At 44.4% G+C, this 27,935-nt stretch overlaps 1 protein-coding gene across 4 annotated transcripts in view; it reads left to right on the top strand.

Moving 5' to 3' along the window:
- Positions 1-4,042: 4,042 nt before the first annotated feature.
- The window catches only part of SLC25A12 (solute carrier family 25 member 12), a 65,067-nt gene continuing 41,174 nt past the window's right edge, over positions 4,043-27,935 (top strand). The window contains exons 1-5 of one of the 4 annotated variants that reach the window (XM_083629114.1): positions 4,043-4,311; positions 6,652-6,705; positions 13,262-13,404; positions 17,156-17,271; positions 23,601-23,740. In XM_083629114.1, the coding sequence (XP_083485240.1) occupies positions 4,300-4,311; positions 6,652-6,705; positions 13,262-13,404; positions 17,156-17,271; positions 23,601-23,740 (465 nt within the window). In that variant the 5' untranslated portion in view covers positions 4,043-4,299. Of the gene's footprint in view, positions 4,369-6,278; positions 6,401-6,651; positions 6,706-13,261; positions 13,405-17,155; positions 17,272-23,600; positions 23,741-27,935 lie in introns of those variants that run through there. The other 3 variants (XM_083629116.1, XM_083629115.1, XM_083629117.1) reach the window with 3 other exon arrangements.

The raw sequence follows: 27,935 nt of genomic DNA, 5'->3' as shown, positions 1-27,935 counted from the left end.
CGTGCTTCCTGCCTCTCCGGCTTGCTCAGGCTCAGTGTTAAGGCTCTCCCTAGCATGGTCTGGCCCTTGTACTTCTTCTCAACTGGAGGTGGGGCTTTCCTCCTCTTCGGAAGAGGAATTGCTTTACAAGATTTTCGGAGGCTCCCTATAACATCGCTGCCCTTCCATCTCTCGCCTCTGAGCTGATGGCAGTTTCCTGACAGGTGTGAACCACCCTGAGATGTACGGTTGAAAGGCAGCATACAAATAATAATAATAATAAAATAATAATAATAATAATAATAATAATAATAATAATACACAGTCATCTTACTTGAAAGAGAAGATTCTCCCCTCTTTTGTGTTCCTGTCTGGGGTGCATTCCCCCCATAGAGACCAACTCCTAGGGGCCAATGTCCCTTCAGCCCCCCCAATAAAATATTTGAGGGGGCTTGGTGCCCCCACAGTTGATGAGCATTGCCATTCAAACGGCATGCATGTTCCACGTCTTGTGATCGATTATGCTGGGTGGGACTTACTGCCCCACCCAATATTTTATTCAAGTTGGCACCCCTGATTCCCCAGCTGGAAGAATTAAAGATCAGGATGTTGTTGGGCCCTCTGTGAATGTAGCCTTGAGGCAGATTCTAAATAAGAGAAGTACCAGCAATCAGCTCTTCCAATATTTTTTCAGAGGCCACACACTTTGTGCAATGTGCCTTTAACCTTAGTGCCCCCTTGCACTGTTCTAAGTGTGCACAATGTAAGACAGTGGTACCTTGGTTCTCAAATGGCTTGGTTCCCAAACGCCGAAAACCCGGAAATAAGTGTTCCGGTTTTTGAACGTTTTTCGGAAGCTGAACAGGGTATAAATAGTAAATAATAATAATAATAATAATAATAATAATAATAATAATAATAATTTTCCTACAGCATGTTGCAGCTGTGTGGGTGAAGCAAGAGGGGATGTCAGCATTTCCTCCCAGCGCCATCACTCTACTGAAAAGAATTCCTTCTATATCTATGGATTGATACTGTATTTCTCTCAAATTTCTTAATTTATCGGCTCAGCTTTGAGTGAAGTCATCCTTACATAGAGCCAGCAAATAAAAATAACATTGAAAGCATGCCTTTGATTAAAGCCAAAGGAATCTCTTCCCCACCCCCCACCCCCGTTAGGTCACCAGAGACTGAAGACCTGGAAGTCGCAAAGGATGGCTGCTCTTGTTTTTTACAGTTCAGAAGTTTCCATTCATCACCTACTTACCCTACCCAGTGATCTAGCAAAATTAATGAGCTGTGATAACAAAGGAGCTTTTCTACTGCAGAGAACTTGAGCTTTTGCCAGACACACACAAAAGACTTTAGTAACCGGAGCATTTGTGACTGAAAAAACCAAGGTGTTTGTAGGAAATATTAGACTATGATTCACAAACTGCTTAAGCAATTTGGGTGGCTGGGATCCCAAACATATGAACAAAGGAGCTGCCTTACGACTCATACTATTGGTCCATTATCTAGCCCAGGCATAGGCAAACTCCGGCCCTCCAGATGTTTGGGATTACAATTCCCATCCCAATTTCCCTTTTGGGGCTTTTGCTTCACTGTCCCAGAATTGCAATCCTCAGACCATTTCATAGTCAAGAAAAGCCAAAGGGACAGAGGATTAAAAGAGGACATGTCCTTTGCCTGATACAATTTTTTGACCAATGTTCCAGATCTGGGTCATCTGTATTTATATGTACATGAATAGCTAGGATCAATAACAGCTGCAAAAACAAACAGGAACAAGGGATGATAGCTGCACAACAGATACATTTCTCCATGTGTTTCAGCTATATCCTGTGTTCATACTTGGTTGGAGAATAGGGAATTATTACTTATTTCTGAGTTAAATTATTATTATTATTTATTGAATTTATATACCACCCTATACCCGGAGGTCTCAATGAACAAGCAATAGCCCATTGGCTCAAAGGCCATGTTTGTGTGTGTATATATGCATATGTATCCAGCTTTGGGCTCATTTGACAAAGGGCAAGATATAAGTATAAATAAATAATAAATCCTCCCTTCCTCCTTCCTTGGACATTGGATGGCCATCTGTCATGGATGCTTTATTTTATTTTTTTTCATATTTTTCTTATTGATTTTCCAAAAAAAATTAAACAGACAAACAAACATAAATCTTAAATGTACTTAATCCAAAATTAGTAACATGTTAAGTGACTTCCTCGAATCCCCCTGGCTGAATTTCAGTGTATATCATTATCCAAAACCAATTTTCTCATAAAATTAACTTAATCACTTAACATCTTTCTTTCTTTCTATTTTAACATTAAACATATTAATCTCTAACATTACATATTTAAATCCTAAGCCTATCTGGTATTTGAAAGTTTTTCCAATTAAATTATCTTAACATATTTAGCTAAATAGTCTTTAAATTATGTCTATTCCTCCTGGTATTCCTCCTCCTTCTGGTCACGGACTCTTCCAGTCAGGTCGGCTAGCTCCAAAAAGTCCATCATCTTCATCTGCCATTCCTCCACTGTTGGGACTTCTTGTGTTTTCCAGTTCTTAGCTAACAAAATTCTTGCTGCAGTCGTGGCATACAAAAACAGTCTAACATCTTTCTTGGGCAATTCCAAACCTGTTATCCCAAGAAGAAAGGTCTCTGGTTTCTTAATAAATGTATATCTCAACATTTTTTTCATGTCATGGATGCTTTAGCTGAGAATTTTGCATTGCAGGGAATTGGACTAGATGACACTTGGGATCCATTTCAACTCTACAGTTCTATTATAAAGAGATTTCAAGAGGTGGGACTTGTTTTCCAAGGGAAAATGTAGTGGCAACTTGGAAGGGTGAGCAAAAATGCACCACTCCACTTTTCTTGGGGAGGGGCGTGTGGAGACACCACCAGCCACCCCGATTTCAATCCAAACTAAAAACATCCAGCCACACCTGTAGCCAAACTGATGGCACAGCCTGCACATGTTTGTCCCTGGCTCCTCCGTGGGGTTTTGGACTTGTGCTTGTTGGCATTATTGAGAGTTAAACACACATACACAGGAGAAGTCCCAAGTCTTTATCCAGCCCCTCACCCTGGTCTCCCAGCAGCCACCCTAGGATGGGAACATGATATGATAACATTTTGGAGGATAAACCTGATAACATTTGGAATGAGTTTATACAAAACGTAGTAGGCTATTAACATTTACATAAGCACCAGGACAATAACACTATACCAATTTATACAAGAACATATGGAAATATCGTATATTGCTTTTTGGGGGTATGTTTTCGTTTTCATATGTATCTTTGTTGTTGTTGTTGTTGTTGTTTGTTTATTGAGTTTATATACGACGCTGTACCCTGAGGTCTCAGGGCGGAAAGATCACAACATATATAACCAGAATAAAAACAACCCAATAACACCCCCCCCAGAAAAGAGCCACATTTTAAAAGGGTATATAGGATTTTATTGTTTTTCTCTCACTTTTCCTTCTCCCTCCCCCATCACTTTATTTCTCTTTAACTGAAACCACCTTAATAAAATACAAATATTAAAAACAGGATGGGAACAGGGAATAAAATATGAATAAAATATTTTGGGGGGAGTATTTGTTTTTTTGGGGGGCAGCCCAGGTATAAGCCCCGTCCCGCATAATCAATCATCTGATGCGCTGCACTGCGCACTATTTGAATGACAATGCCCATCAACTTGGGGGGGGGCTGGTTCAAATCTCTCTCTCTCTTTTTGGGGCGAAGCGGCGGCAGAAGACTCCTCGGCCCCTAGGAATGGGCTCCTGTGGATGGGAAGTCCCGAGAGAAGGACAGCGCTCTCTCGCCCCGCTTGCGATTCCTAGCCTCCTGCCTCCAACAGGGACCGGCAGCACGGAGCTTCCTCCCCACGGCAGCTACTACTGCTAAGGCTTCCCTTGGCGGGCTGGTGGGGAAGAGACAGAAAAGCAAAGGAAAAAATAACAATTTCGGGGCTGGTCTCTCTCTCTCTCTCTCTCCCACCCCGCCGCTGCCCAGCTCCCTCCGCCTTTGCTCTTCTATGGCGCGGCTGCGCTCGTCAGAATGCGGCGCTTAGCCTTCCGCGCCTTCCAGAACGGCGCAGGCCGCGGCGGCGGCAGCGGCGGCCCTGGCAACGGGGTCACGGCGGGACAAGCTCCCGAGCTCGGCCGGGGATCCTCATTAACATAGGCCCCGGCTGAGGCCGCCGTGCGCCGGGCGGGGTGTCTCTCCCGGAGACTCCTCCTCCTCCTGCCCTCCTCCTTTTCCACCACCATCCACTTCCCCGAGCTCAGCATGGCGGTCAAGGTGACTCTCCTCCTCTCGGCTTCCTGCAAATAAGCGCGGCGGCGGCAGCAGCAGCCGGTTTGCGCGGGCGGCTGCGCGGGGGAGAGGGGTCGGGGCGCGCGCGGGTGGATGGATGTGGGGGGCCCGGCCCCCTTCCGCCTCGAGGCCACAGTGGCGGCAAGGGCGGGGAAGGGGGGTCCCCCCCAAATGTTGGCAAGGGCGGCGTGAGGGCGGCTGAAAGGCGCCCCTAGCGACAAGGGAGGGAGCCCCAGGAGGGCATAGAATAGATAGATGGATCATGGATCTATCTATCTATCTATCTATCTATCTATCTATCTATATCTATCCATCTATCTAATTGCCAAGGGTGTCTCAAAAATCCCGATTAACAGCCGGTTTCCCATTGCCCTATCTGGGCTCAATCTTGCCACTGGTGGATTCATCTTTCCCCCCTCAGTTCGCATGTGTGAAATGGGCTTCTGAGTAACTGGGAGCAGTGGGATGTTTGTTACCTCCGACTGGTCAAAAAGTGGGTGGGGTGAGGTGCTTGGCAGGGTAGGTAGCCATGAGGGGAAAGGTGGGGGGTCATAGTCCCTCTTGTTTGCCTGGTCCACGGTTCTGCGAAGCGTCTCCACCTGCAAAAGCCCTGTTCTCCCTATCTCAACCAAGCTATGTAGGATTTTAGGCGAGATCCCTGCATTGCAAGGGGTTGGACTAGAGGATCCTCAGGGTCCCCCTTTTCCAACTCTGCAGTTCTGTGACTCTGTGGTCAAGCCCATTAGTGCAGCTGATCAAAGCAGGGCAAGTTAGGGATGCTTTTGTGCCCCCATCCCTTTAAATCCCCCCCAATGATTTGCACCCTAAATTCACTCACTCGGTTCGAATGAATCTGGGCTTGTTTTCTCTCTTTGGGAGCTCAGCATGGAGTTCACACCAGGGAGTGCTAAATTAGGCTGTAATCCAAATCAGGCCTAAGGCTTCAATGGGCCTTACCTCCAAGTAAGTGGGGTTAGGATTGCAGCCTATGCTGTTCCCATAATATTCTTCACCGATCTGTGTATACACTTCTATCTGGTCTGCATCCAGGGCACTCCCCCCAGCACTGGTTTGGGAAGTAATGTACACACAACGGTAGCCGCAATCCATATCTGTCCGGTTGTTTCTTATGAAATACTGCATTTTGATGCATTCTTCCCCCCCCCCCGGCTGCCAAACCAGTTTTGCTCTGAATTGAGAAAAAGAATAACCAGGCTGCATTTTAAGCTGGGAATATGTACACAGCCGTGGGCTATTAGTGCATGGATAAAGGAGGTCTTCAATCATCCATGCAGTGTTCGGGTTGTGCTTATTTTGGAATGATTAACTGCAGAGTGTGCAGATGAACTCTGAGGTATGTGTTAAAAAATAAAAACAAGGCTTTGCCCTCGCTAAGCAACTTAGGCCTGAGGATAGCGGAGGCCTTGTAAGGCCTGTGATATCCTTGAAGACAGGGAAGGAAGGAAGCCTTTTCCCTCCACCGATGTAAAATAGAGCTTGTTATGTCACACTTCCTGGGACACGAGGCTGCATAGGCAAGTAAATGCTTTGCATTCCATCTTTCTGTAGGTGTGGGAGGTAAGGTGGAGCCCTCTCCTTGTCTAGCACTTATGCAGTTTCTTAGAAAGGCCTGTCTTTTTGAGGTATAGCCATACAGCAGTTAAGCAGTGTTAAAAGGAGGAGAGTGACATGAGGAAAGGGACTGTTAATTGGGCTAGATAAGGTCATAGGTGTGCCTGCTCCACCCAAGGTTTGCTGGAGGTCAGTCTGGGGATCAGAGGTCCTATGTAGGTTTTAAGAGTGTTGTAATTCATCTCCAAGAACACACCACATGCAAAGTAATACATGATATTCTATTGCACATGCTAAATTGCAATGGCTACCGGATCTTGTTCCGGGGGTGGGGGAGGTTAGTTTATTTGCAGAGGGCTACTTGCGCTTTCTGGCATGCACAATATACCTTCACTCTTGTTGTGACTTCTTTGTAGGAGAGCAAAACTGTTTTCTGATTGGAACACTTCTGTTTTATCTTCTTAGCTTCATTATCTGTTGTTTTAGTTTTCTTCTTGAGTTAGTAGGCTCTGTTTCTCTTTCCCTGGCAGTTCCTCCCGAGTTTGACAGCTGTCATGAGGCTTGCAATTGTTTTACTGTTCAGCAACATAAACATGTGTCTGAATGTCTGGCACTCGCTCTATCATTTAGATAAGAGACTTGATATTTATTACTCTTTATCTGCATAGATTGCAGTTCAGGTTTCCCTCTTTGGTAGATGAGTAACCCGACAAGCGGAGCATTAACCTTCCCCCTTCCTTCTTGGTTTTGTAGGTTCAAACAACCCGGAGAGCAGATCCTAATGAGCTTCGCAACATATTTTTGAAGGTAAGCGACTGTTTTTTGATGTCAGAGTTCTATATTTTTAGCTTTAGTCATTTCCCATGCTTTCTTGGTATGCTGGAAAATGGTGCATGCATTTCTGCAAAGGGCTCTCTCATTCTTTGCTATGCTCAGCGTGATCCTGGAAGTGACATGTCAGTGGCATTGGGATCAGGACCGCTTGGGAGCAGCCAATGAGGCCATCAGCCTGACTTTCCTGTTCACACGCTAGGCAGATGGAGTGACCACAGGGTGTTTCTGTAGATCTGGTGTGGGAGGGGAATCAGTGGTCCTCAGCTTAATTTCTTGGCCAAATTTCAGAAACCCTCCTCAGGTGATCAGTTCAATCCTCTGGGAAGAGTGTTCTGTCTCCCCCAACAGCCTGTTTAGGAGAGGGGAAGGGAGAAATAATGGGGACCCCCCACACACACACTTCTGGCTCTGGCCCTGCCCAGCATCAGCCCACAGAGATTACCCCCCTCCCAGAGGGAATGTGGCCTTGAACAGAAAAAAGCAACACTCCCCTATCCCCAGATCTAAGAGGCTTCAGAGGAATATAGACATTCTCGCTGCCTGAGATTTGCACAGCTTAAATTGCTCTGGGGTCTATATTTTTATTAACTCCGGAGGGTTGCAGAGCTACATAGGAAAGCATTTTTAAGATAGCGTGTCCTTTTACATGCAGTATTTCCCATTTTATCTCTGCACCCCATAGCATATTCTTAATGGCACTGCCCGCTGGCCTCTTAAGTGAGATGGGCGCACGACCCTAGAGTCGGACATGACTGGCCCGTACGGGCAGGGGTACCTTTACCTTTAATATGTAGATATGTATTTCATCGCTCTTCTGTATTGGTGTAAAGTAAATAACATGTAGTGACTTAAATGGAGAGATGTCTTCTGGAACTCAGGTTGTTCCTGCTTTCAGAACTGGGATGCCGGGAAGAAAAGGAGGCAACTTTTGATGATTTTTCTCGTTAAGCCCCCTGTACTCCTCCAAAATTTGCTCCAGAATGTGTTGGGGGGGGTCCAGAAGGTGGTAGACAGCAGTGGTGGGCTGCGGTGGGAAGCGCAACCAGCCAGAATTGCCTCCCCCCCTTCTGTCTGCTGAAGTGAAAACTTTTCTACTTCCATTTGGAGATGAGCAAATCTTCAATTGAGGCAGTAGGTGTCAAAACGAGAATATAAGGCTATGTATGCACCATAAATCCAATGCATTTAAAGAATCATGGGAACTGTAGTTTGCTAAGGGTGCTGGGAATTGTGGCTCTTAGAGGAGTAAACACTAATTCCTGGGCCTTTTTTTGTGAGAAGTCATGTGCTTTAAATGTATGACTGTGCACTGCCAAAGGTTCAAATGATACTAATTTAGTTCCTTATTTCTGAAAGATCAGAACATTAGCAATGTGTTTTAATACAGCTAAAATTATGCACTTCTAAACCGATTTATTGCAGTGTGCACATGCTTACCTCTTCCGTTGAAATCACGGGGAGTTAGGATTTGTTTTTTTTTTCATTTTGGCTGGGCCGTGCTTTTAATTGTGCCTATGTGTTTATCGACTTATTCATGACTCGGTGTGATGTGCAGGTTTGAATTTCTCAGTAGCGCAGTTGGGAGCGACCTTGTTTGTAATTCCTTGCAACTCGATCCATTGCGTCAAAATACAAAGCGCCTTGTGCTGAAACCACAGCAGGTTTCACGGGTCAGTTCTCTCTTGCTCTTTTGATTATGCAATGCCCTGATCCCTAAAGGGTGTGCATTCCGGCCTAAATTTGGCTACCCTTGGAAATGGAGGCAAGTGAAGGTGAAGATCATTAAGTGAAACACAGTTCATATGAACATTTCCAGAGGGGTAGCTGTCTTGGTCTGCCACAGCAACATCAGCAAAGAACTTTGTGACCCATTAAAGTGTAATAAGTTTCATTAGGGCAGAAACAGTCCACTTCATCAGACGCATGAAGTATAATCCTCAGATGCAGATATATATACATCTGAAACGGGGGGCGGGGAGTTTAAAGCAGTCAGGAACAGACTTTGATGAATTTGTTGCTGCTGTTTGCTTTATTTATATGCTATTGTGTTTGATATTATAGTGATGGCAGTGTTTTTTTTTTTTTAATGCTATTGTGATTATTATGAGTCGCTTTGAGCTCAACATTTGTTGCTGGAAAAGCAGAATACAAATATCAAATCAAACGAGAGCTCATGTGCTCACTTTTTTTGCCTCGAATGTAATATTTATGTCAATTTCTCCGTATATCCATGATGTGTCTTATGAAGTGCAATTTATTATGCCTAATACCTGTCGAGTTGGATCAAAAGTTGAAGTGAAGTGGGATGCATGCCTTGGTGATTGGGATTCCTGAAGTGAGGTCAGAAACATTTGAAAGGAAATCGGTACTTTTCATGTGATGATTAAATATTATGTTTTGTTCAGCCTTTGGAATTTGTGTGTTAAAGTAAATGGCAGGATTGAGGAATTGTTATGAAAAGCTGCATATAGGCACAATACAAAGCTGATCTGAATAAGGATAAAATAAATGGAAAATATCATTTTTTAAACAAGCAAACAAACAAACAAACAAACCAACCCTGTCTTTATTCTCTCTCTCTCTCTCTCTCACACACACACCTATTGCTCTGTGATTTATAGTTGTCTTCTTCTTGTGACAAAGGCAACATCTAGATCCCTTAGTCTAATAATACACATTTGAGAGCTTTCTTAAGCAGCCCGTTTAGAAAGTTCAGGCTTCCCTCGCACCATAACAATTCAAAGCAACCTTTCCCAAGCTGGTGCCTTCCCATCAGCCTCAGCATGCATGTTGACTGGGGCTGATGGGAATTGTATTCCAAAACATCTGGAGAGCACCAGTTTTGGGAAGGCTGCTTTAAAGCGATATCAAAAGTGCCTCCTCCTTAGAGTGTTGACTCCGGGTGTCCTCTCCCTTCTTGGGGCTGTGGCAAGTGCCCGGTGTCTGAAACCTATGGTTACCCTATGCCAGGCATAGGCAAACTCGGCCCTCCATATGTTTTTTGGGACTACAACTCCCATGATCCCTAGCTAACGGGATCAGTGGTCAGGGATGATGGGAACTGTAGTACCAAAACATCTGGAGGGCTGAGTTTGCCTATGCCTGCCCTATGCTCTAAAGAGTCAGGGCGGTTTGCCAGTCTGTTGCTGCCTGTGAGGTTTGCCACCCTGTGTACCTCTGTATCCAGCATACACACATTGCCGAATCTTTTCCTCCCCTCAAGTCTGTCATTTTTAAAATTTTACTTTTATTTCTATTTCGTTTTTCATTCGAATGAATCCCAAAGCGGCTCACAAACAATAAATAATAAGAACATGATAGAACTCCCCCCCCCCCCCGATAAGCCATGCTTTTCTTGGCGCCTCAACCATTTGTGCCGTTAAGTGTCTTAATATTTCATCTGCATGGGAACCCTGACTTCGGTTACATCTATAAATAAGTAGATGAATAAATGCCCACCATGCGTTGCTAAAGTACAACTTGCAATTCACTTCAGTAGAAGCTGCACAACAGGGGAGGTTGTTACTTCAGAGACTACCCTGGTTTGGTGACTGTAAAAGTCCTAAAATACTAAATAGTTTCAGGGAAAGAAAGAGGAGAGGAATCGAATGTTAAAAATGTAAACTCCCCCTCCCTGATTTTTTTTTTTTTTGGTAGGATTTCTGGAAGCTGATTTTTAACATTTTAAATAGTTGCAGAGTTATTGTTGGGTTTTTTATGGTTAATTTTCTTGTTTTGATTTGGCCCCCAAACCCTTTTAGTTAGAAGTCAGTCCTATTGCATTAAAGGAAATTTCAGAAACCAATTTGAGTCTTGTTCACATAAGAATCTTCTTATTTTTGTTGTTGTGATGTTGGACAACCTAAGATAAGATATAAAATGCTATTTAATTGTCAGATTGTATAATAAAACATATTTCATATATGAAAACTATATTTCAGGCTGTAAGCCTTCATTAGATAAATAATTTTCTAGTATGAATCTTACACTATGAATCTTATTTCTTAGGAAGATTTACAAGGCCTCCTCTTTCCTCTTTGTGATTGCGCTCTGAAAACATCTCTTCAGAAGGATTGTTACGATCAATTTCACTAACTTATATTTGTACAGTTTTATGGAGATTTAATTTTTTTTGGTTTGCTATATTTGTCTTGTTTTTTGACTTGTGAGCTGCTTTGGAGCAATTATGCACACAAATTAATTTTGAAAGCAGAATACAAACGAGTATATAAAAAAGCACCAAATAAACAATTATTACCTTATAAAACAATTGATTTTTTAGTCGGTGTGCTAATAAGATGATTAAAAGCTGGCTGACGCAAATCTGTACCAAATATGCTGCACACGAATGGCTTAATTATTTTCTCAGGCTCCAGCAATTTGTATGGTTTCCAACACCATTCTAAATCTTATGACCTTTTCTCAGAGTGTTTTCATTAGTTAGCAGTGCAGAATTTTACCTGTGGAAAATAGAGAATTGTTTTACTTTTCAGCTCAATTTCCAGCTAGAACTCAATGACACTTGAATTCAACAACACTTACTTCATGTCTTACCAATGGCTAGAGTAGTCTGTCCCTCTTTGGTGGGAGATAGTTCAGCTTATGTACACCAGGAAAGTGTTACTGAAAAGCCCTGACACAAATAAACAAATTAGTCAGCTGAAATCCTTTTTTTAAGAACGCAAAGAGAGCCCTCCTGGATCAGACCAAGGGCCCGAGCCTTCTGTTCTCGGAATGGCCAACCCAATGTCTCAAACAGAGCTTAAATGCAACAGCACACTTGCCACTTGTAATAACCAGCAACTAGTACAGAGTCAGGGACACGGGTGGCGCTGTGGGTTAAACCACAGAGCCTAGGACTTGCCGATCAGAAGGTCGCGGTTCGAATCCCCGCGACGGGGTGAGCTCCCTTTGCTCAGTCCCTGCTCCTGCCAACCTAGCAGTTCGAAAGCACGTCAAAGTGCAAGTAGATAAATAGGTACCGCTCCGGCGGGAAGGTAAACGGCGTTTCTGTGTGCTGCTCTGGTTTGCCAGAAGCGGCTTAGTCATGCTGGCCACATGACCTGGAAGTTGTACGCCGGCTCCCTCGGCCAATAAATTGAGATGAGCGTCTCAATCCCAGAGTCAGTCACGACTGGACCTAATGGTCAGGTATCCCTTTACCTTTACCTAGTACAGAGCCATGTCTTGACCAGTTGCCCATAGTACACTGCTGAGGTCTAATGCACTTGTTTGGCAAAGCAATTCCACAGAGTGGACTCCACAGTAGAGAATAGCCCTAATCCTAGTTGACACCAGCCTCTCCTAACAAAGTCTGACCTGGAGCAGGGCCTTGGATGATGGTTGGAGCATACAGGGAGGAATGTATGGAAGAAGGTACCCAGGTTTCAAGCTGTTAAGGACTTTAACACCACTGCTACTGAAAGGGAACTTCCGTGAAACTCAGCTTGTGAGTGGAAGTACAGTCATACCTCGGGTTAAATATGCTTCAGGTGGAGCGTTTTCAGGGTATGCTCTGCAGCGACCTGGAAGTAACGGAACGTGATACTTCTGGGTTTCGCCGCTCGCGCATGCGCAGGCGCTCAAAATGTTGTCACGCGCATGCGCGGAAGCGGTGAATTGCGACCCGCAGACGTGGGTTGCGTTGGCGTCAGGATGCGAACGCGGCTCCAGAATGGATGCCATTCGCATCCAGAGGTACCACTGTACTTTGCACATGCACAAAAGCTTCTTTAGATGCCATCATTTTTTATTAGTTATTGTACAGTGGTACCTCGGGTTACATCCGCTTCAGGTTACATCCGCTTCAGGTTACACACTCCGTTAACCCAGAAATAGTGCTTCAGGTTAAGAACTTTGCTTCAGGATAAGAACAGAAATCGGGCTCCGGCAGCACAGCGGCAACAGGAGGCCCCATTAGCTAAAGTGGTGCTTCAGGTTAAGAACAGTTTCAGGTTAAGAATGGACATCCAGAATGAATTAAGTACTTAACCCAAGGTACCACTGTAGTCTGTAGTAATAATAATAATTTATACATACATACATGCTTTCATACATACCTCGCTCATCTGGCTGGGTTTCCCCAGCCACTCTGGATGGCTCCCAACAAATATTAAAAACACAATAAAACATCAAACATTAAAAACCTCCCTAAACAGGGCTGCCTTCAGATGTCTTCTGAAAGTCAGGTAGTTGTTTATTTCCTTGACATCTGATGGGAGGGCCTTCCACAGGGTGGGCGCCACTACCGAGAAGGCCCTCTGCCTGGTTCCCTGCAACCTCACTTCTCGCAGAGAGGAAACCGCCAGAAGGCCCTCGGGCTGGATCTCAGTGTCCGGGCTGAACGATGGGGGTGGAGACGCTCCTTCAGGTATACAGGGCTGAGGCCGTTTAGGGCTTTTAAAGGTCAGCACCAATACTTTGAATTGTGCTCGGAAACGTACCGGGAGACGTATTGGGCTATTGCCTACTCTGAAACAAAGACTAACAATTTAGACAATCGCTATGTCCTTTTTTGTCTTTGCTGTAGTATGCCACTGTCGAACAAGATGGAGAGCATTACATGACGCCAGGTGACTTCGTGCAGAGATACCTGGGACTGTATACAGACCCCCATTTCAATCCTCAAACGGTGCAGCTGTTAGCAGGAGTGGCAGATCAGACAAAGGATGGGTGAGGAACCAACCATTACATTCCTAACAATTGACTGGAAATTATGTTGTTTAGGCTACAATCCGAAGGTGAGAACTGCACGCAGGCATAGCTTTCTCTTGGAAGTTTCGGGCTACAGTGCCTCCCAGGGCCGAAGAGGCTACCATCTTTTTGGTTTTACAAGCCAATCAACTCTTCTGCTGCCAGAACTACAGTAGCAAAAATGACCGAGACAGTAGCATGCACAGCCTGGATAGCTCCGCTGGTTATCAGCGTGGTGCTGATAACACCACGGTTGCAGGTTCGCTCCCCGTATGGGACAGCTGCGTATTCCTGTATTGCAGAGGGTTGGACTAGAGGATCCTCAGGGTCCCTTCCAACTCTACAATTCTATGATCTCTGGCGTGGTTTTGATCCGTGGACATGAAGCACCACCTTTGGATTGTTTCCATACGTTTCAAGTGATTGATTTTAACATGTCAGGTTTCCCCCCAAGCTTGCTATGAGGAGACCAGGAGGAAAGATATAGGGAAGAACACTTTGTGGCAGTCTTTTAGATATTGGGCAGGATTCACCTAAGCAGTCTCATCAGCGGAAGCCCTTCACAATGGGGCTCCCCCCCCAAATTGACTCTGGGGAGGTCAGGATAACCCCAAGAACAGCCCAGGTTCCATCTGTCAAACTGCATTGCTTGCACAGATGGAATGACGGAAAGAGCATAGAGTTGTATAGAATAGAGCATAGAGATGCCATAGAATGCAGGGATTGACCCTGAAGCCTGACTCACAAACAAGGAAATGATGCAGTCAGTTCACTTGCTCATTTACAACTGCTCTGGAGAAGTTCTGTTTCCCTTTTTATATCAGGTTCCTAGTCGGAGACTTTGATTCTGGGGTCCTCCGAATCCAGGCTTAGGAAAGGGAGGAAATGTCACGTGACCTTTGTAGCAGGAGGTCTCTCTAACTCCCACACATCAAACGAAGGAGGGCTCCTCCAAAACGTGATCTATTAGGGAGAGAGACACTAATCGCTATATGCGGCAAGAAACGATTTGCCTAATCAAGAGAAGGTCATGCTGTACAGCGCTTTTAAAACATTACTTATGGACAATATTCTTTGTTGCTTAAATTGCTTTCACAGAATGTCCACTCTTCTCAAACGTAGCCTTTTAACCCACTTGGTTTCAGAGCAGCCTTGCCCTGTCTCCCCTTCTCTGGTCTCTTTCTGTGGGTCTCCAAATTTATTTTAGCAGGGAAGTGCCAATGTTGTTGGACAATAGCCAACAAGTAAACATACATGGGAGCAGAGGCCACTGGGGCCATCAGAGAGCAGTGATAGAGAGACAATTAAAGGTTGCTGTTAAAACAAAAAAAGCAATATTCTCCCCACCCTCTATTTTTTTCTTTTTCTTTTTGCTAAATGTCCGATTTTCATTTATGTGAAATTAAAAGCCCTTTATATTCTTTAGGGTTATTTTGTGTGCACATATGACCCCTGATGTTATTCTGAATGCTGTTATTTCCCTTACTGCTCTGGTTTAGTATCTGCTATTTTTTATTATTATTTGTGGCAAGCCCTGTGCAGCTCTGCCAAAGTGTGCATATGCTGAATGTCCTTTGTCTTACAATGGATGCAAAACCGTGACCTTTCTCCTCATCTGCTTTCGCCCCTGAAGCCATGGCTTTTCGAAGTGTGAAGTGACCATTTCAAAAGAGGCACCAACTCAAGGTTGGGCAATGTGGTACCCTCCAGATGTTGTTGGACTACAGTTCCTATCACCCTTGTCCCTTGGACTCTGCTGTCTGGGACTGATGGGAGTTGTATGCAGCAACATCTGTGGAGGCACTACGTGTTGGAATACTGCTGGGAAGACCGGGGCGTCAGGCAGGCCCCCAGCTGGCTCCGGACGATCACCGGCGGCCAGTCTTCCTTGGAACAGCATCAAACAGCGACACGAGTCTCAGATACATTTAGAGACCTTTGCACGCTCTGTTAGCAGAGTGTGTAAATCACCTCTCTGCAAAAGAGGCGGACAGAGGCAGATGTGCAAGCATATCTACAGCATTTATTGAGCATAGTTCAGGAACAAAGGAAAAAACATGTCTGCATCCCTTCGTGTCCGGCAAAACAGCAGTAACACAAAAGCTACAGACAACGGAAGTTCCCAGCAGACAGTGCTGGGAGTAAACAGGCATGTGATACACAACAGTCATGCCTGACCCTTTTAAGGTGGAATGGAACTATATCCTAACACTACATTGGCTACCCCTGCTGTCACGATTGCTGTAAGAGGTGCAAGAACCTTGTTTCCCCGCCTTTGATTTTGACCGTGGTTTGCTTTGCAGTGGAAGCCATGTGAGATGGGGCAACAAGGATCTTAATGTATCCTCAATGTGAGGATAATGTCGGAATCAACTCAGTGTGTGATTTAAAATGCTGTAGTTTAGAATTTATACCCAGGCTTCCATTGCCTATTGTTGCGTGTCTTTTGATTAGTGGTTGTCATTGACCTGTTCATAACATAGACAGCTGTTTATGTTACTTTCCAAAATGCAACATTTCCTATAAAGAAGAGCTGACAGCATCAATCCTGTGCTAATTTAGTATGATCAGATGCACAGCTTTCCTTCATCCTTGACTAAATTAGTGAAAATCTACGTTCCTTTCTTATACTTAATTTCTTCCTGTTGGATTTAATCATAGGAGTATTTTAAATGTAATTCAAAATGACTCAGAAAAGTTTCTCTTAGTTTTGTTAATGGCAGACCATTGAGTCATCTTAACCATTCATTCAATCAATCAATCAAACAAATCCACCAACTTTATTTGCATAGAGAAAGTGCATCATATACATGGATCAGAAAACAGCACAGAGAACGAAACATAGTAGGAGATACATTAGGATAAAACTTTCCAGACAAAAATGGCTCTTAGGATCTATGGCAGAGGTCGGCAACGTTTTTTGAGGCCGGTTTTGCGGAGGTGAGGATCGTAAAGGTGATGTAAATATGGAGTGTCCTGGCCAAAATGAGGGTGGAATTCCCAACCCCAATGGGGAACAGTTGCACTGCTAAGGGTTTGGAATTCAGTCTCTAGGATTCTGCACTTGATTGTCTGGAATGATTCCAATTATGGTGGGAGCATAAGCAGCAACTCAAGTGATAGGTCACAGGTTCTGATTTTGCTCTCAATGCAAGTTAACCATTTAGAGTGGTGGGATTCCGCCAGCATGTGGAGAGTTAAAGAAGATGGATTGGTCATGAAATGTAGACAGAGCCAGAATTTTATAGTTGTGAGCCACGCTTTGGTTTCCAGCAGCCCTTGTCCAGTTTCCAGACACATGGCTGCATATGGCACACACTTTGGCAGCCCCAGGATTTTGCCCAGAAATTTGGATTGGCTGTGTTCCAATGACTGGTTATCTGCACCTTAACCATTCTAAACAAAATAAAAAAATTCCTTCCAGTAGCACCTTAGAGACCAGTGAAGTTTGTTATTGGTATGAGCTTTCGTGTGCATGCACACATCTTCAGATACGAACTTAACCATTCTAGATCCAGATGGTAGATCTGATACTGCTTATGGGTCCAGAACGCTCTCCAAGAAGCAATAGGATGGCAGAGCTGTTCTTAATTGTGGTTTAATTTTTTACTTTCAGTGTTGTAAAGCTCAACAGTGTTGGAATTTTCACTAGATCTTATTTTGCTGGTCTCTTTTTCCTCTCTCCACCTACCCCCCCAATCTGAAATTTCTGGTTTCTTCTGATTTGTAGGTTGATCTCCTATCAAGAGTTTTTGGCGTTTGAATCCGTCCTATGCACACCAGATTCAATGTTCATCGTTGCTTTTCAGTTGTTCGACAAGAGTGGCAATGGCGAAGTGACCTTTGGTAAGAGCGCTAAAGATATTTCCTAAAGCAGTGCGGGAAGGTAGGGACGATAGTTCTGGTGTGTGTCCCAGAAATCTACCCCCAAATAAATACGTACTTTGAGATTCTAGTAACTAACTCTTACCTTCTTTTTTCTTTATTTTCTTCAAAGATCTAGCTGCCGCACACCATAGAAACCTTATGCAACCACACAATGTGATTACTGTGGCTCATTGCATAATCGGTGGCTGAACATTCCTAAAATAGTTGCTGCAAAATTTGTTTTGTTCCAGCCACTCCTAGCTAGATTTCTTTGTGAGATAGACTTGATGCTGGCTGAGTGTTCACCTCAACACATTTTCAACCCATGAGCTGTAATGGCACTTTTTCTTGCGTTGTTGTTTAGTCGTGTCCTACTCTTCGTGACCTCATGGACCAGAGCACGCCGGGCACTCCTGTCTTCCACTGCCTCCCGCAGTTTGGTCAAACTCAAGCTGGTAGCTTCGAGAACACTATCCAGCCATCTTGTCCTCTGCTGTCCCCTTCTCCTTGTGCCCTCCATCTTTCCCAACATCAGGGTCTTTTCCAGGGAGTCTTCTCTTCTCATGAGGTGGCCAAAGTATTGGAGCCTCAGCTTCACGATCTGTCCTTCCAGTGAGCACTCAGGGTTGATTTCCTTCAGAATGGATCGGTTTGATCTTCTTGCAGTCCATGGGATTCTCAAGAGTCTCCTCCAGCACCATAATTCAAAAGCATCAATTCTTCGGCGATCAGCCTTCTTGATGGTCCAGCTCTCACTTCCATACATCACTACTGTGAAAACCATAGCTTTAACTATATGGGCCTTGGTCAGCAAGGTGATGTCTCTGCTTTTTAAGATGCTGTCTAGGTTTGTCATTGCTTTTCTCCCAAGCAGGTGTCTTTTAATTCCGTGACTGCTGTCACCATCTGCAGTGATCATGGAGCCCAAGAAACTAAAATCTCTCACTGCCTCCATTCCCCCCCTTCTATTTGCCAGGAGGGGATGACTTTTTGTTGTAGCCTATAGCTAATTTGGAAATAATACTGAACTGAATTGAGTCCTGCAGGGCAGGGGCACCATTTCTTCTCCACTGTTCATATCCATTGCCTGCGCCCCGCCCTGCCCTGCCCCTCCCCAGGTGTTGCTTCGATCCAACCAATCAGGGAGCACCTAGCAAGTATAGGTGACTTTTATGAGGACCAATGTAGCTGAGTGACGAGTGAGAGGCATGTTTTCTTGGACTCCGGTGATCCTGACCAGTCTGGATTGCTTTGCTTTTCCATTAAGCAGGCAAAGCACTTGCAGGCTAATTAGGGGCGGGGTGGGGCTCAGCTGCACATCATCTCATTGTTGATTACCTCCTTTAACCTGTCAGTTCGCAAGCACTTTGCCGGTTTAAAGGAGGCAATCTGCAGTACGATCCCTCCCTCCCTCAATCAATTTGCAAGCATTTTGCCCAAAGAGGAGGGTGAGGAATTGCAGTGTGTATATCGCCTCCTTTTATCTTCCAAAGAGCTTCCAGATTGACAGCTTAAAGGAGGCGCGCGGCACAATACTCTGCCGTAGCCAAGACCTGCAGGGCCATGTGCCAAGCCCCTCTTGCATTGTGTACCTGGCTCCACCGCTGACAGCGCCCAGGAACTGTGTCACCTGGAGGTGTCAGTGAGCTCACCTGAAAGCAGTGAGCACTGGTGGTGGGGAGGAGACGTAGGGTGGCTGAGTGGGGTGGGAATGGCGCTGAGTGGAAAGGTGTAGGAAAGAGGGGAGCAGCCGGTCTGCCGGAAGATGGAAGGCTCCCTTCCAGGGCTGACCGACCTCGTGCCAGTGGAAACAAGCCAATCTCCCAGGCAGGCAAAGGAGATGACTAGATAAGATTCTCTGATGCGAGAGTCATCATGCATTGATCTCAGTAGGGTGCTGTTCCTCTCTCCGTTTCCCTTTGGTGTACACAACCGTCAGAGCATTATGGGGAATGGGGAGGAAGTATGTCTGGCCTTCCAGCTCCTCTTGTCTGCCCTCCGTAAGTTGCTCTTGCCCTGGAGACGCAAGGAAATCCCTTTATACTTAATGGTTCCTCACCCCCTTTCAATTAAGTAAAAAAAATAACAACTTTAATGAAAACAAATACATTATCCTTTGGCTTTGATAAAGATAAAGAGATGGGGGATAAATTCAATTCAGTTCACATTTGCAGGTGAACCTATTTAAATCGCACTTCCCTTTTTTAAAAAATATTTAATTGGTTTTTCATATTAAAGTTCTACAATCACATACAACATAAAAACAAGATTCCAAAGAATCTCCTGGACTTCCCTCCTCCCCTTTGTGAGTCCTATTGTTAATCATTTCCTCCTGCATCTTTTTATGATTATCCAAATCTTTTACCTCTCCATTGTGTCCAAAATTCACCATTAAACTTCAAGTGTTATTCCAATCCTACTAGCTGTTTACAATGGTTTTTAAGATATTATTTTCCCCATTCCTTATTAAAATTTTGGTCTTCCTGATTCTGATTCTTCTGGTCATTTTAGCCATTTCAGCATAATCCATCAACTTAATCTGCCATTCTTCTCTGGTAGGGACTTTATCTTCTTTCCATCTAGAGATCAATTAAGTTTTTTGAAGAGAAGATTCACCCTAATAATTTGCCTGGTTCACTTTGTAGTGGTTTTCCTGAAGTTACTGGTATTTACATGGGTTTTGGATTTCTCTTGCATATCACCTGGCATTGAATTGCCTGCATTGTAACTGCCTAAAGCTTCAACTATGGATAAGAAACTATATCTCGTTATTTGGAATTGCCATAGTGGAATTGTCCTTATTCTTTTTTGGGAATGGACATTGATGTAAAGAAGGAAAGGAAAGTATAAACATATTTTTTTAAATATTCCTAAAATAGTTGGGCGTTCTCTAAAATCCATTTTGAAAATGTTCTTTATTTGTACTGCTCTTGGTGTACTCAGATGTAAGTCCCATAGAGTTTAGTGGAGCTTACTCCCATGTAAAGGAGTGCAGGATTGCAGCCTTAATACCGTGGGGTATCTTGTAGCAGATACATTGTCCCATTTTGCAAGCCAGTTACAAATAAATTGTTATTGTTGTGACTGGGATATGGTACTTAATTGTAACATAAATGCTATATATAGCATGTTGGTAAAGGCACCCTGTTGTGATATATATAATTTTGACTTTAAATTAAAGGTTTGCATCTTTCTTAGCAATAAGTTTCTGCTTGATAGGAGCTGTAGCTTATCTCTCCACTCTTCTGCTCTGTAGGGATTTGGTTACTTAATGTATATTAATAGCAATCAAATAATGTAATTTTTCTTCTTGCACAATATGGGTAATTAAATTAAGGAATTGGAATTTTAAAGCCAGGCCTTTCAAAATCTATGATTAGAGGGCTGGCAGGGTCGAGAAGGTCATTGCAACAATTCCCTCCTTCAGTTAACATCAGCTCCCCACAGACTTAAATTATCTATTATTTGCCCTTTGAATGCAAAGTTTAAAAGGATAAAAAATGGAGAGATATCGTTTTAAAACTAATGTACAAATAATTCACAGGTATTCTGTGGAAAGTGAAAATGCTATGCTGTCTGCCCTATGCAGTTTTGACAGATGTCTAGTGGAGTTTTTGAGATATTTCGCTAGAGAGAATACATTCAGGGGTTCAGCCTCTTTCTAACCCCCTCCACACGAGAGGAGAGGAACATCTAATTCAAACGGCACTGTATTCATCTGAATGCGTAATATCTCTAATTCCCAAAGGGAAATGTCATCGGTCAGTGGGAGAGCATCTGTTTTGAATGCAGAAGGTCCCAGGTTCAGTCCCTGGCGTCCCCGGGTAGGGCTGGAAGAGAGACTTCCTGCCTGAAATCCTGGCAGTGGGAGCCAGTGTGGTGTAGTGGTTAAGAGCGGTAGACTCGTAATCTGGTGAACCGGGTTCGCGGCTCCGCTCCTCCGCATGCAGCTGCTGGGTGACCTTGGGCTAGTCACACTTCTCTGAAGTCTCTCAGCCTCACTCACCTCACAGAGTGTTTGTTGTGGGGGAGGAAGGGAAAGGAGAATGTTAGCTGCTTCGAGACTCCTTCGGGTAGTGATAAACCGGGATATCAAATCCAAACTCTTCTTCTTCTTCTTGGATACACCATGGCCTTATACCTGAGGTAATATGTGGTTGCCAATGCATAACTGGGAACCTTCAAGTGCGCTCCTGATTGCACATTGGCAAGGGAAAGCAGGCTTTGGCCTCTACCACCCATCAGCCAATAGGGGCCAGAGCTGAAGCCTCCTGAATTGGTTGTGCATGGTGCTTTGACGTCCCAACTTTGGGACGTCAAAGCACCAATCACCTGACATCATTGTGAGAGGGCTGGAAGAGAGATTTCCTGCCTGAAATCTTGAAGAGCCGCTGCTGTCAGTCAGCTTGGACAATACTGAGCTAAATGGACCCATGGTCTGAGTCAGTATAAGGCATCTTCCCAGGTTCTCTATATCCAGAAGAGAGAGATGTGATGCGTCTTGGTTCAGGTATTATCTGGTCAGGACACGAAGAGATAAACAAAATACGTGCTTCCAAAACACTTAGCAAGTTTGAGATTTCTTGCTGGTAATTTAGAGTGCAATCCCACTCAACAGGGAATAAACCCCATTGAATTCATTCGGTCACAGAGCTTAGGGAAGTTTTAAATCTTTGTTGGAAGCCGCCCAGCGTGGCTGGGGAAACCCAGCCAGATGGGTGGGGTACAAATAAATTATTATTATTATTATTATTATTATTATTATTATTATTCTGAACTGTGTGTCGCGACATATTCATGTTGCGCGAATGTTCCCCACAATCCTCCCGGGGCTGGAAAGGGGTTTGCTAGCAAAAGGGACGCGGGTGGCACTGGGGTCTAAACCACTGAGCCTCCTGGGCTTACCGATTGGAAAGTCAGCGGTTCAAATTGCCGCGACGGGGTGAGCTCCTGTTGCTCTGTCCCAGCTCCTGCCAACCTAGCAGTTCAAAAGCACACCAGTGCAAGTAGATAAATAGGTACCAGTGCGGCGGGAAAGTAAACGGCGTTTCCGTGTACTCTGCTTTCCGTCACGGTGTCCTGTTGCGCCAGATGCGGTTAGTCATGCTGGCCACATGACCCGGAAAGCTGACTGTGGACAAACGGCGGCTCCCTCGGCCTGAAAGCGAGATGAGCGCCGCAACCCCATAGTCGCCTTTGACTGGACTTAACCATCCAGGGGTCCTTTTTTGCTAGCAAAAGTGAATTACTGTGTCGCAAAATGATGCCTGTCTAAAAAGTGTGTCGCCAACGTGAAAAGTTTGGAAAGCTCTGAGTTAGGACTTCCTTCTGAGTAGGCATGATAAGGATGCACTGGAAATGTCTGAACATGCTGAAAGCATCGAAAACGTTGACATGTTTTCTTTAAGTGTTCAGTATGAGTCTTTTCATGTCGGGCGATTTTATGTATGAGCGAACTAGCCCCACCCCCTTGACACTGAAATGCACATTGGCCACACACCCGTTAAACACATTATTGGCATTGGTCCAAAGGGGGTCCTATGCACGTATAGATGTGTGCCCTTGGAACTCCCTCCATGGGGATGCAACAGAAATGAACTGTGAATTGGCAATGAGCATGACCACCAAATGCTTCACCTTCCAGAGATGTGGGGTATAGAACTCCCATCTGCGATACCTTCACACATTCATTCTGAATGACTGAAAAGGGCTCCTCCCTGGTTAAGATATTCTCTGCCAGAGTCACAGTTGGGGCAATGATCTGAAATAGTTAACATATTTTCTGTAATGATAATGACCCTATTCTTATACCTGTCTTTAATAGTTGCATTCACACAAGTCTCAATCAAGTCTCAATCACGCCGTGCATAGTCTGTGAAATATTATGGTGTATTTTGAGTACAGGTATTCATTGCCTTTCAATGAGGTCTTAATTTGACACGCAGAATCAAGGAACACAGCATTGATTTTATATCAGCATGCAAAGCACCAGGTATTTCTAATAAAGGAAATAAATTGCTTCTTAATTAAAACTGAATAAGGCAAAATCATGGATCTTGAAGATCTACATAGTATTAATACACAAGTAGTATTAAAATCTATTCTATACAAAGTGTGTTTTCACTCTAGAAAGATAAACAGCTCTCTAACTTGAAGTTGTAAAAAAAAAGTGTTTCCCTGTTTGATTGGCTCTTCTGGAAGTATGGTTTTCATTTTCTGTTCGAAGAATTTTAAGTAGGGTTTATCTTTCTCTCTCTCTTTTTCTAATTAATTTCCTTTCTCCCCTTTTCCCCTCTTTGTTTTCAAAGAAAATGTAAAAGAAATATTTGGGCAGACCGTTATTCACCATCACATCCCTTTCAATTGGGACTGCGAGTTCATTCGATTGCACTTTGGCCATAACAGGAAGAAACACCTGACATACTCGGAATTTACTCAGTTTTTGCAGGTCAGTTGCTTATTTATTTATTTATTTATTTACGGCTATTAGCCCATAAAATATGTACAAACATAAAAACACAGAGACATAAAAACAGATATATCCAACAACAGAAGGTGAACACCACGATGCAAGGGTGGGTCATTGAGCAGAGCCAAGTGACAGCTTGGGGCCAGGAGAGCTCCAAGGGACGGATCACAGAAACGGAAAACTGAAGACGAACTCCGACATGCACTCTCATCATAACAGTCCGATTAGTTTTGATGTTGTTGTTGTTTTTTGGTGGTTTTTGAGTGTGAGATAACCGCATTCAGAAATCTCGCCACCTGCAGAGTTACAGAAGGATCTGTATCCTGCAAAAGCAGTGCGGCGTGTGACTCAACAGGCCTGCCAACCAAACGCAGTAAAGCAGGACCCAGGAATTTAGCCCTGGCTATGCTATGTAGGGGACAGTTGAACATTATATGTGAAAGAGATTCAACAGTTTCCCCGTCACACACGCATAGCGGAGACACCAAACCCTTGGAAAATCTGTGGTTCAGCAGGTTCGATGAAAAGACATTGAACCTTGCACGAATAAATGCAAGTCGGTGTGGTACTGATGAAAGAGCTTGTCAGAGCTTGTAGGGCAGCAGCTGAAGAAGGAACAAAAAGGGTTTTCTTGTGTGAGTTTCTTGTGGCTGATTAGCTGCTTTCTCTGTGCAAAGGTCAGAGGGGGCAGGGCTTCTGTTGAGGTAGGTGATTAGCTGTGGGAGGAGCTTGTCAGAGCTTGTAGGGCAGCAGCTGAAGAAGGAACAAAAAGGGTTTTCTTGTGTGAGTTTCTTGTGGCTGATTAGCTGCTTTCTCTGTGCAAAGGTCAGAGGGGGCAGGGCTTCTGTTGAGGTAGGTGATTAGCTGTGGGAGGAGCTTGTCAGAGCTTGTAGGGCAGCAGCTGAAGAAGGAACAAAAAGGGTTTTCTTGTGTGAGTTTCTTGTGGCTGATTAGCTGCTTTCTCTGTGCAAAGGTCAGAGGGGGCAGGGCTTCTGTTGAGGTAGGTGATTAGCTGTGGGAGGAGCTTGTCAGAGCTTGTAGGGCAGCAGCTGAAGAAGGAACAAAAAGGGTTTTCTTGTGTGAGTTTCTTGTGGCTGATTAGCTGCTTTCTCTGTGCAAAGGTCAGAGGGGGCAGGGCTTCTGTTGAGGTAGGTGATTAGCTGTGGGAGGAGCTTGTCAGAGCTTGTAGGGCAGCGGCGCGCGCAGTTTGATCCATCTTTTAGATTTAGGGGAGCTAGTCTCAAACGTTTGTTGGGGGAGATATAGGTTTATTTGGGGGGATTTATTTGTCCTGTCTTCACGCTTTTTTTGATGGAGGACCGCTGTAGTCACCCCCAACGACACCTTACCAAGATGGAGGGTGAGGGAACAGCTGCAGTCGCCTGTGGTTCCTGCGCAATGTTTGCCATCTTGCCAAAGGTTGCAGGCAGCTTTACCTGCAGCAATTGCATGTTGATTGCCCTCTTAAAAGACAAAGTCCAGCAACTGGAGGAACGTGTAGCTACGCTCCAAAGAATTAGAGAGCTGGAGCTCTTCTTGGAAGCAACAGAGCACACCGTCTCCACCAAGAAGGAGACAGGGGACTCCCCTGAGAAGGAGGCTAGTTCACCAACACAGGAGCCAGATATATGGAGAAACGTGACTCAAAGAAGTAGGAGGCCCAGGGTTCGCTCTGATTGTTTAGAAATACGCAATCGCTTTGAGGTCCTTTCCCCTAGCATGGAAGACGAAGAGCAGACTCCATTTGAGGATCTCTCCCTCATTACAGTCGATCAGGTATATGAAGACGAGCAGCAAAGGCAGTCCTCAGGGAATGTGCAGGCGACCTTGGAACAGACAGCTCACGGAAGAACCCCGACCAGACCTAAGAGGAGGCGTGTAGTGGTGATAGGGGATTCCCTACTGAGGGGAACAGAAGCAGTGATCTGTGGGCCTGACAAGATGTCTCGGGAAGTGTGCTGTCTCCCCGGGGCTAAGATCCAAGATGTAACTGAACGACTGCAAGGAATCATAAAACCCACTGACAAATACCCCTTCCTCTTGGTTCATGTGGGAACCAATGACACTGCAAGCAATAGCCTCCAGAAGATCAAAAGAGATTACGAGGCTCTGGGCAGGAAATTGAAGCAATTAAATGCACAAATTGTCATCTCATCTGTCCTCCCAGTTGAACGACGTGGCCCAGGGAGAGAGGGAAAAATAGTGGAAGTGAACAACTGGCTTCGCAAATGGTGTAAACAGGAGCGGTTTGGATTCTTAGATCACGGAATGCAGTTTCTTGAAGATGGACTTCTGGCAAGCGATGGGCTGCACCTCACAACGGTTGGGAGGAATGTTTTTGCAAAAAATCTCAGAAACCTCATCAGGAGGGCTTTAAACTGACTAATGTGGGGGAGGGAGACAGTGCTCCTGAAGGTAGGAGTCTATCAATTGATGAAGATGATCATCCAAATGTCATAGACCAAATGGAGCAAACAGCACGCAGACCTAGTGGTGGGAGGAAAAAATCCTTAAATAAGAGACACGGGGGAATGATTAATGGACTTCAATGTCTGTACACTAATGCACAAAGTATGGGAAATAAACAAGATGAGCTTGAGCTCTTGGTACAGCAAACTAAGTATGACATAATAGGAATCACTGAAACCTGGTGGGATAAGTCCCACGATTGGAATGTAATAATGGAGGGATACAATCTATTTCAGAGAAACAGACCAGACAAGAAAGGAGGAGGAGTGGCGTTATATGTCAGGGATGTGTATACCTGTGAAGAGATCCAAGATTTAGAACCTCAAAGCCAAAGTGAGAGCATTTGGGTCAAAATTAAGGGAGAGAAGAATAACAGTGACCTCATTGTGGGAGTTTACTATAGATCCCCAAGACAAACGGAGGACATAGATGATGCCTTCCTGGAACAGATGGCCAAGCATGCAAAAGGAAGGGAGATAGTAGTAATGGGGGACTTCAATTACCCGGATATTTGTTGGATGACAAACTCAGCCAAGAGCATAAGGTCAAACAGATTCCTCACTGGCCTTGCAGACAACTTCATTGTCCAGAAAGTGGGAGAAGCAACAAGAGGAACAGCCATTTTAGATCTGGTCCTAACCAATGTTGATGACCTGGTTAGTGGGGTAGAAGTGGAAGGATCATTAGGCGCGAGTGATCATGCTCTTCTGAAGTTTACTATACAGCGGAAAGGAGCAGCCAAGCATACTAGGACTCAATTTCTCGACTTTAAGAAAGCCGACTTCATAAAACTTAGGGAAGTGCTTGGTGAGATCCCATGGACAGTAATACTAAAAGGAAAGGGAGTTCATGATGGCTGGGAGTTTGTTAGGAGGGAGATAGTAAAAGCACAACTTCAGGCAATACCAATGAGACGGAAACATGGAAGGTGCCTAAAGAAGCCAGGGTGGCTATCTAAAGAACTTTTAACTGAGTTAAGATTAAAAAAGGATGTGTACAAAAAATGGAAAAGGGGGGATACCACCAAAGAGGAATTCAAACAAATAGCCAGCACGTGTAGACACAAAGTCAGAAAAGCTAAAGCACAGAATGAACTCAGGCTTGCTAGAGAGGTTAAAAGCAACAAAAAAGGCTTTTATGGGTATGTTCGTAGCAAAAGGAAGAACAAAGAAACAGTGGGGTCACTCAGAGGAGAAGATGGTGAAATGCAAACAGGGGACACAGAAAGGGCTGAACTCCTCAATGCCTTCTTTGCCTCAGTCTTCTCCGATAAAGAAAACAATGCCCGACCTGAAGAATTTGGAGCAAATGATTCAGCAGAGGAAACACAGCCCAGAATAACTAAGGAGATAGTACAAGAATACTTGGCTAGTCTAGATGTATTCAAGTCTCCAGGGCCAGATGAACTGCATCCAAGAGTATTAAAAGAACTGGCAGATGTGATTTCAGAACCACTGGCAGTCATCTTTGAGAATTCCTGGAGAACAGGCGAAGTCCCGGCAGACTGGAGGAGGGCAAATGTTGTCCCTATTTTCAAAAAGGGGAAAAGAGAGGACCCAAATAATTACCGCCCAGTCAGTCTGACATCAATACCAGGGAAGATTCTGGAGCAGATCATTAAGCAAACAGTCTGTGAGCACCTAGAAAGGAATGCTGTGATCACCAATAGTCAGCATGGATTTCTGAAAAATAAGTCATGTCAGAC

This window comes from Podarcis filfolensis (genome assembly GCF_964270895.1).
Source record: "Podarcis filfolensis genome assembly, chromosome: 1".
NCBI lineage: Eukaryota > Metazoa > Chordata > Lepidosauria > Squamata > Lacertidae > Podarcis > Podarcis filfolensis.
This window is presented reverse-complemented; position numbering and strand designations above follow the sequence as displayed.